This window comes from Camellia sinensis, chromosome 2, assembly GCF_055761805.1.
Source record: "Camellia sinensis isolate YWXY chromosome 2, ASM5576180v1, whole genome shotgun sequence".
NCBI lineage: Eukaryota > Viridiplantae > Streptophyta > Magnoliopsida > Ericales > Theaceae > Camellia > Camellia sinensis.
In genome coordinates, this window is record NC_138962.1 from 195,157,289 (window position 1) to 195,167,556 (window position 10,268).

Below are 10,268 nucleotides of genomic sequence, written 5' to 3' on the forward strand. Positions count from 1 at the left end.
TGTCACTAAGTTTAGCATAAAAATCATCAAACGTCTCATCATCACGCATAAAAAGAGTTTCAAAAGAAGATGTGAGACGTTGAAGTTTTGACCTTTTAACAGAAGTAGTACCCTCGTGAATTGTTTCAAGAATGTCCCAAGCCTCTTTTGCTACCTCACACGTGCAAATACGACGAAATTCTTCAGGTGTGGCAGAGTAAAAGAGGGAATTAAGAACCTTACTGTTCCAACTCGAGTTTTAATAGTCGAATGCGTCCCATTTATCAAGAGGTTTGGGAATATCAACGCCATCAATGGTGACAACAGGTTCATTCCACCCATAGATCACACAGCCCCAAACTTTCTCATCGATAGATTTTAAAAACGCTCTCATACGAGCTTTCCAATAAGAATGGTTTGTACCATCAAGTAATGGAGGTCTATGGGTCGAGTTACCTTCGCGAATTGAATCCATATCACCAATCAGACAAAATCACACTCTTATAGTTTTGATAAAAAAAAAAATAGTGATCCTCTCTGATACCAATTGAAAAACCTAAGTGATTCATGATTAGATCAAGATTTAATTGTATCAATTCCCAAACAATTAAAACTAACAATCTAAATCGTCAAGCACGTACGAAAATGATTTAGATTGTTGTTTCAGAAACAATAAATAAACACAAATGATTTTTACGTGAAAAAAATCACTATTGGAGCACCTTCAATTGTGATTAAAAACCCACAAGTGAAACGCCACAAATCAATTCACTATGAAGGAAAGAAAGAATACAAAATACCCAAACAAATTACCCAAACTCTATCAATTTGTCTTCAACGATTTGTATATCTTCCACCGTAACCTTCGTCTCATAATTGATTAGATCGATGCTGATTCCACAACATCCACGTCGACTCAACGACCGCGCACAACTTCGAACACCTTCGAACACTCCAATCTTGAATCTCCGGATTCCACCGAAGAAGAACACTCTTGAAGATGATCACTCAAACAACCCTTTGATGTGAATTACCAAACCATATGAGTTTAATACTCAAGCAAACATCAAAGGAAAACTAGCAAAACAGCCCCAAAAGAAAACCCTAGAGCCCCCAAAACAAATCTAAAAGCATTAAACCTAAAAACAGACTTAAACGCATATATATAGAAAACAGGGGCCGCATACCCTGCTCGAGCGCAGGACTTGCCGCTCGTACAGAGTCACTAAAACGCATGCGATAAAACAAAACTACACTCGAGTGCTGGCACTCACGTTCGAGCGCAAAAACACACCTCCCAGTAGTTTTACAAACAAGCCAAATTACTAAGAAGGTCCAAACTCCGCTTGAGCGCATCTTTGCCCGCTCGAGCAGGACAAGAAAAAACCAAGGAAAAATTACAACTCTATTAAACTAAGTTTGTTTACGGAATTGACAACAAGTAGGGACCTAACATTGTCTATGGAATGACGTGACATCAAATGGAGATGGCCGAAATTGTGAAAATTGTGGAAGAAAGTGAATGACCAAAAAGTCTTCAACAGATGGCAGCTATACATGCACGCTTATTTGCGCCTACGATAATGCGCATCACACCCGCGACCGTGGTACTCCGAAAATTCAATTCTCAGAAGTTATCTGTATCCCACGAAAGAGTCTCAGTCCTAGAAGAGATATGGTCGCGCTCGCGACCTAGAGGACCGTAGTCGGAAGGTACTGTTGGCCAGGCCTATTTAAATTAAACTCAGCTGAAATGTTTGGTATCTCTCTCGAATAGTTTTCTAAGTGCTCTCTCCAAAACTCTTCTAAATATTTCCCTATCTTGTAAGCATACATTTTTGTAGAGAGATTTTGAGAGATTTATTTTTGTAAGAGAGTATTTGTTTTTGAGAGTGAACTTTGTAGTGAGGTTTATTTGTAATGCTCTCAACTGCTTGATGATTCATTAGTTCATAGGAGCTTCAAGATCATCATCAAGCTTTGTAAGTTCGTCACACCTTTTCAAAAGTGAACCTTCTTGATGGATTATGAGATTGTAGGCTTTGGTGGATTCCAGAATCATTGGCGTCGTGTGATTCAACAAACCTTCTTGATGGATTCCAAGATTATAGATTTCGGTGGATTCTGAAATCATTGACGTCGTGGCAATTCGACAACCGTGGAAGAAATCCAGTGGAGATTGCAGAGGTATCTGTAGAGTGAGCAAAGGCGTGTGCTGGTAAATGGACTCGTGTTGCTTGGATTGGCCTTTGTAAGAAATTTCTTATAGTACCTTTCTTGCATAGTGAATTATTCGTCTGGCCGAAAGTCCGTGATTTTTTATCACAAGTTGGATTCAATTGTGATTTTCCACGTAAAAATAATTTTATGTCGTGGATTAATTTTCTCTTTCTCTCTCTCATTTACATTGATCATGATTGTTTTAATTTTTAATTTGGATAGCATATATCGATAATCACGTTAAACGGGACGCGTCTAAATTTTCCAAAAGAGTTTTCCGCACTAAATCTAGATTTTTCAATAAATAACGGGCCAAACTGTGAAGTACAATTCACTTATTTTAAGAATTAGGACTAAACCATGTATTGAGAAAACCAAACTAAATTGCACAGTTTAGTATAAGTTAAATTAGTTTGCGATTTTTTCAATTTTTTTTTCAGCCCTACGTATAGAAATCACAAGTAGACAATTTTAATGAGTGATTCACTTGGTGGTAATGCTAAAACACTGATGTTTGTCAACATCTCTCCAGTTAACTAAAACTTGAATGAAACTTGCAATTCACTAAACCTAAGTTCTTATATCTTTTGAATGGAGTTGAATTCTTCAAACTAAGCACATATTATGGGGTTCCGATGAATTTAGGCCAAATCCATTGTGATGAAAATCTAACTAAGGCCTAGTTTGGCTACTGCCAAAAAAGTGCACTTATTTCATCTTTTTATCTTTTTTGGGTCACATCAATCAACATCTCCTCTCTACTTTTTCTACACATAATACAAAAAAAGTCAAAAAGTGCACTTATTTAGTCTTCCCAAACTAGGCCTAAGAATGTTTAGGAGAAAAAATTGTGATGTGTAAATTTGAGTAATTCTATAGTACACACTCAAAAACGGATGTATATTATATAGAAATTATGACTTTTGCGGTATTGATACTATAATGTATTATAACTAAATCAATTTTTGTCATAACTAAACAGATCATAACCAAATGTTTTTTAGGCATACCCAAAAATTTCTTTGGTTATAACCAAAATTACAATCACAATATGTCATAACCGAGTCATAACTCATACCACAATGTATCATAATCAAGGATCATAACCAAACATAACTTGAGGCATAACCAAAAACTAAAAACTTCTCCAATCATAATCAAAATAACAAGGGGGAATTATGGTTCAGTGGAACAAACAAAAATAATTTACACAAACATGGAGGGGTGCAACTCAGAGTTGCACACTCATAGTGTTTGAGTTGCACCCCTCATGTTTTGTTAACTTTTTTTGATCCTATACACTGAATTGTAATTCTCTCAAATAATAATCACAATAGATTATAACTAAGTCATAATTAAATCTACAAGTGATCTAAAAGTTACGAAAATCATGAGGAGACTATATGGTACAAACTTTTATTATAGAATGGGGAAATAACAAAACAATGGCTGTCAGAAAAATTAATTACCAATAAATGATAAATATTATAAATATTAATAATTAAAATTATAAACTTCTCGATTTTTATACATACGCATAAAAAATTCAAACAACAATGGAAACAATCTCTAATAGGATGTTTTTCTTTATTATTATTTTTTATGCGCTCGAAACAAAAATCAAATGCAAGTTGAGAAAGATAATAATAACTTCTTTTTTTTAAATGTGGGGTTTTTTTATTCTATGAAATGTGATAAATATTTTTTTGAAGTGTTGTGGCAAACAGCATCCTCTTATAGATTATATGATTGCCTAAGTCAGATAATTGGATGTGCTAATGAAAGCAAAGACACTCCAATACCCAAATGATGGTTACCTTTGATGGTTTAATTAATTAATCTCTTTTTTTTTTAAATTTTTTGTCGGTATTAATTATTAGGGTTAGTTGAATTACTTCCAACCTCTCCTTGTCAATCTCGTAATATGACTCTCATCCTAATGTCACAACCCACACTTGACTCAATGTTGATATACCAACTCACTAGCCTGGTTCACAATTAGAGTATTCGTCCAATTATATATCACCCATTGCATTTTTATTGTTTTATTATTATTCTTATTTAATATTACTAAAATAAACAACACGACATTATTTATCTTCATTATTTTCTCAATGACTATGTTTAAATAAGGAATCAACAATGAATATTTGCTTAGCAGATGATAACGACACGCTAACTATATATAAATAATTTTTGATGAGCCCATAAGGAATCAATTATAAATATTCTCTTAGCAGGTGAAACAAAAACATTGATTAAATGGACAGAACAATTGGTCTAGTTGTCCATATAGAGGTTCAAGATTCGAATTGATAGAGCAATTACGAACCTTTTCTTATAATTTAACTTACTAACCCCTAACATCCTATCGTTTGGACAAATTTAACTTGTCAACCTATTAATATCCCATTGTGGAGGGGAAAAAAAAATACATATGTAAATTTTCATGAGCCCATTTTGCATTTTTTTATTCTTTCAATTTTATAATATTTTCCATCTCATAAGCATCTAAGCTAGGAAAAAAATACAATGTCAATGACAGATTTACCCTTCATCAATCCTTTAATTGCACCATCATAAACAGTTTCAAATTTGTCTTGTTATTACTGATTTTGAGAGAGATCAAATTCTCACTTTGCAGCATACATACATACATACATACATACATATATATATACATATTGGGTAAATTACAATAAATTCCCTTTTAATTATAATTTTTTCGCATTTCACCTCTCTAATATTTAAAGGTCAACAGTTAATCCACTGCAAGTATCCAAAATTGAAGTAGTTAACGAAAATGTCAATTTATTATTTTACCCTTCACTGTTAAGTGATTTTACTATTCTTGTGCATCTCTACTTTAATTGTTTTATCTATTTTAATATTTCTGGTCAACCAAACGGCCCTCAGTATACATTTTCCAGTTTGGATCTCCACAAATGATATTGATTGATTTATAGAAGCCATCGGAGCAAACAAGATATTGGAGAGTTTCTCTCTCTCTCTTTTTTTCAATTTTTCATTAGCTTTTTGAATAGGAATATGTTTGTTATAAAAATATAAAAGTACAAAAGGGTATATAAAATTCCAATTGTCATATAATATGCTAGTCACGCGTGTAAGTAGTTAACAAATTGTCAATGGACGGTTCAAGTGACACAATGTTACGTGAAGGGGTTGACCGGCGGATTTTAAACTTTAGGGAGTAAAATGTAAGGTTTACTATAATTTATCCCATATATAAAACAATGTGGTACCTTATTAGAAGCATCTAAATTTGATCATGGAGTCCCAAACAAAGCCTAAAAAGCTTCCAAACATAGATTTCACCAAAGAAAACTTGAAACTTGGTACAAGCACTTGGCTTGAAACAAGCAATGAAGTCAAGTGTGCCCTAGAAGAGTATGGTTGCTTTGTGGCAGTGTATGACAAGGTTTCATTAGAGCTTCACAATGAGGTTTTTAAATCATTGAAAGAGTTGTTTGATCTCCCCAAAGAGACCAAAGTCCAAAACACTAGTGATAAGCCTTTCTTTGGCTATATGGTGCAACGCCCTCGTGCTCCTCTCTACGAAAGCATGGGCATTGATGAACCAACAACTCTTCAAGGAGCTCAAACTTTCACTAGTCTTATGTGGCCTTCTGGAAATCACCATTTCTGGTATAACTTCATCTACTTTTTTTCACATATTATTTTTTCTTAGTATTCATAAGCAAAATATTTCAAAAGTTATCCTGAAAATGAAATATGTGGATCAGATTTACTCTAGATGCAACACATATACCAAATGTAAATTTATACCATATTACTTCATTGTCAGGAACCCCAAGGGGTTGGCTTGGTAGTCAAGACCTGGGGCTTGGAAGTGTGATCCCTCAAAGGCCTCAAATTCAAAACCTAATAGGTACAAACAATTTCTAAGGACCAATCTATACGGTGTTCTACCCTTTTCAAAATACATGGTTTTTTCTACTTCTAACTCATTGGAAGAGGTGTTTTCTGGTTAGAGCATCAAAATCAATACAATCCCTTAATTCTAACACAACATCAGAGCCATAGATAGGGCCAGTGTTTTCTGCTTCACCCATGAGCTACCCCTGCCTTCCCCGCTCGCTGGACCCTCCTTTCCACTACCTCCTTGTCTTTTACTCTGATGATTTCATCTCTTCTATAACTCCTATCCAAAACAAACCACTCACTAGAAATCTTGACCTACAAAATCCACAACCTATCAAATTCATTTTCTCACCGATCAGACCTTCCTCATGCTCTTGCCAGAGTTTTCTCCATCTAGTTTTATCTTAATCAGAGTCAATCCATGTCTATAAATTGGTCGGAATCCATCCATGACTACAAACTACTCAGTCCATCCATGACCGTAAACTAGTCTTGGTCCCTTGATGGGAGAAATCCCAATTGGATCTTGGCCATATATTGGCTCTTCTCATCCTAATATCGCTCTGGATCTTTATTTTGCGCTTCCATGCACTCTTATCCATATTTTTCCCCAGATCTCTCATCTATCATTGTCACAAACTTTGCAAACTCTCCAGCTTGAGCTTTCTCAAATCACATGCCCCTGTGCTCCAGTATTAATCGCCGATGTCATATTAAATAAAATCAAAACAACCCTCCTTTTATTATTTTCTAATTGTTCTTTACAAACTCAAGTTGTCTACTTGAGTTTGAGAAAGGATGTTATCAAATAATTTTAGAATATTGTATTTCTATCTTTTCTATATTTAAGTAGGATGTTAATAAATAATTTCAGAATATTGTATTTCTATCTTTTCCATGTTTCCTTAAAGCATTCGAACTCGGCATGTTGAAAATTAGTCGAGCTCATGCTCAAAGCCAAACTCAATTCTAGCTTAAATAATCAAGCTTAAGCTTAGCTCGTCTAATGTTTGACAAACTGATGCAAAGTATAAGAAGTTCAAGGAAAGCTAAATTCAGAGAAGTGATGATATTTGGACATTGGCATAATTTCATAGAGAAACTAATAAAAATTTTCTATAATTATATTTCTAGTATTATTAGCCTTATTTTATTATTATTTTTATGTTTTCTAGGATTTTTAAGGTTAAGGGTATTTTGGTAATTTTATATTTGCCGACATGGGTCGTATGGGTCGCTCATGGGTTATCTTGTGGGTCAAGTTATTTAATTAAGTTTTATTTATGTTTCTTATTTAGTCTTAAATTAATTTTGGAAGTCTAAGATATTATAGTAGTTTCCTTTTTTTGTTCTAGTTGGTTTAGGAAGTCTCCCAATCCTATATTAAAGCCCTCTAATGCTTATAATTGAGGGAGTTGATATTTTTATAAAAAGTTGAGAGAGCTTTGAAGCTTCTTTATGGGTTGTATGATGCAATCAAACCCTAAATGTGATGCCTAAGGGATTTTAAGAGTGATTCCTAAACCTATCTTCTTCTCCTCCTTTCTTTCTTTCTATCTTTTTCTTTTCTTTTTCTTTCTTCAATTCCTGCAGCTTGCTCACAGCACCCTAAAATAGTGTAAAATCAGCCCCAAAGCCTACTGTTGTGGCTGTCCCTAATTGTCCTACATCACAAACTCAAACTCGGCTTAAGTCAAATCATTTACATAAATGAAAAATTAACATGCTCATTAAGAGAAAAAAAAATATAAATTCTAATTCTTATCTTAGTTCTTCTCGAGCTCGACTCAAATTACTAAATGAGCAAAAAAAATTGACTCAAACTCCTTCATTAAACAAATGAGTTGAATTCACACAAGTTTTAAACAAGTCGAGCTTAAACTGTTCATGAAGCAGTTCATTCCTAAGTATAGATTTAATCTTATTTCAAATTTTGAGTACTTGTCTAAGTATTTCCTCTTGGTCTGATAAATCCTTCTAGTTCTTTTCTCATGCTTGTTCATGTTACCTAATTACCTTTACCTTTTTTGTTTCTTTTTTTAATTTTCATTTCTTTTCTTTTTTCTTTTTTCTTTTTCTTTTTTTTTTTTTTTTTTGGGTCTTTTGTTGATCCTTGGTTAGTGAAACTATGCATTCATATTCAAAGCTACTATCAGAGCTAGAACTAACAGTGAAGAGGATGGTATTCGAAAGCTATGGTGTAGAGAAGCACTATGACTCTCATAGTGAATCAACCACTAACCTCCTTCGAGTCATGAAATATAGAGTGCCCAGAATGAAGGAGACTAATATTGGAGCTGATGCTCATACAGACAAGAACTTTATCACCATACTTGATCAGAATCAAGTTAATGGTTTAGAGGTTAAGACTAAGGATGGCGTGTGGATTTCTATCGATTTCCTGCCTTCATCCTTCGTTGTCATGGCTGGTGACGCATTCTTGGTAAGTCATTTGTCATTCTCTTCTCTCTCAGTTACCTACAGAAAATATTTTTCAAAATAGTTTCCATAGAAAATGTTTTCTATGTTTGTTTGCGACTTGAAACTAATGTGCTAGGGGTTGTATTAATGGTGATGGTGGTAGTGATAGCAGTGGTGGAGTGGCAGTGGTAGTGGGGTGGTGGAGGCAGTGGTGCAATGGTAGAGGTGGTGGACAAGAATGGACCTAGAGGGGACAATCACCCCCCTATGAAATTTTTTTTTTTTTTTTTAAAAAAAAAACATGTTACTACAGTTGTATTAACTATAGATTTTATCTATAAATTATACAGGCTTGCCGCCCTTGATTTTTTTTTTAGAAAATTTTAAGTACCTGTCCTTTAACAAAAGAAAAATAATAATAATAATAATAATAAATTAAGTAAAATCAAGTGACTACTTCTCTATATTTGGGAAACTATTAAGAAATAGCGATGCAAACAACCAAATGCCAACGAAGAGAGTTGAACCCAAAATCTCTTTCAACCTGAGCTCTAATACACCATGTTAAGTCACTAATTGTCCCAAAAGTTTAAGCTATTAGAAAAATGGATCCAACAATGTATATCAAGTTATATAACAGAAACATGGGTTCAAAGTATAAAATTAAAAAATTTGAACAAAATGAGAAAAGAAACTAATTTTTCATAACTACTGTTCATTAAAAATAATAACCTCAAAAAAGCAGAAGAAACTAGAGGAAGAGTTAATAAGTTACTTACCATATTTATTTATAAATACATTGTTTGGGTTTTAATGTCAACTCTATTATATATATTTTTAAAGATATGAAAAATTGTCAAGCACGACTCAAGATGCCTCAATCATCTTAAAGTTGTTATCATTTGTAACTCAATGCAGATAAAAGAAAATATACTTACATATATATATATATATATGTTTTAATCTTATTTTCACTTTGTATGTAGGTAGAAATTGATTTTGTAGTCCACATTTTTAAATATGTATAAATATTGGTACATGTGTTCGCCCCCTATGTTAAAAGCCTAGGTCCATCACTGATGGTGGAGGTGGTGGAGGCAGTTGTGAGGTGGTGATAGTATGGTGGCACTGGTAAACCTTTAATCTTTGATTTTGAATTTTCACATAGGCATGGAGCAATGGAAGAGTACACTCTCCTTCACATCGAGTCATCATGAACGGGAATGAACCCAGATACTCCCTAGCGCTATTCACGTACCACACCGGGACAATACGAGTCCCTGAAGAGCTAGTTGATGATGAACACCCATTACAGTTCAAGCCATTTGATCATCTTGGATTACTGAGTTTCTTCAATAATTTGGATGTGTCTCGGCAGTCCGAGTTCACTGCCAAAGCCTACTGTGGTGTTTGAGCTGTGATCTCAGAAACAGAAGCAATTCTGAGACACTCTATGAGAAAATATGTGTTCATTTCATGGTCAGGTTTGTACTTTCAGGTTCTGTAATGTCATATATGCTATACATATGGTTGTCACTGCTGTTTTGCTTATCAAAGCTATGTTCTATTCTGTAATTGACGTAGGTGTTGATTTCATGCTTAGGTTTCCACTTTCAGGTTCTTTAATGTCATATATGCTATACATATGGTTGTCACTCCTGTTTTGCTTATCAAAGCTACGTTCCTATTCTCTAATGGACATGGGGGTTCTGGATGTCGATGACTGTCCCATAATCTTTACTTTT

At 34.0% G+C, this 10,268-nt stretch overlaps 1 protein-coding gene across 1 annotated transcript; it reads left to right on the forward strand.

Moving 5' to 3' along the window:
• The first annotated feature begins 5,298 nt into the window (after positions 1 to 5,298).
• LOC114318135 (putative 2-oxoglutarate-dependent dioxygenase AOP1) lies at positions 5,299 to 10,098 on the forward strand. The gene is made up of 3 exons (XM_028264996.2): positions 5,299 to 5,865; positions 8,224 to 8,545; positions 9,692 to 10,098. The coding sequence occupies exons 1-3, from the start codon at positions 5,489 to 5,491 to the stop codon at positions 9,935 to 9,937; spliced, it is 945 nt and encodes a 314-aa protein (XP_028120797.2). The 5' UTR covers positions 5,299 to 5,488; the 3' UTR covers positions 9,938 to 10,098.
• The last annotated feature ends 170 nt before the right edge of the window (positions 10,099 to 10,268 follow it).

Bases quoted from the DNA above. Each gene is read 5' to 3' on its own strand.
- LOC114318135 (XM_028264996.2), top strand. From the start codon at position 5,489: ATGGAGTCCCAAACAAAGCCTAAAAAGCTTCCAAACATAGATTTCACC. The intron at 5,866-8,223 runs GTATAACTTCAT...ATCCTTGGTTAG, and splicing joins TCTGGAAATCACCATTTCTG to TGAAACTATGCATTCATATT. The intron at 8,546-9,691 runs GTAAGTCATTTG...ATTTTCACATAG, and splicing joins TGGCTGGTGACGCATTCTTG to GCATGGAGCAATGGAAGAGT.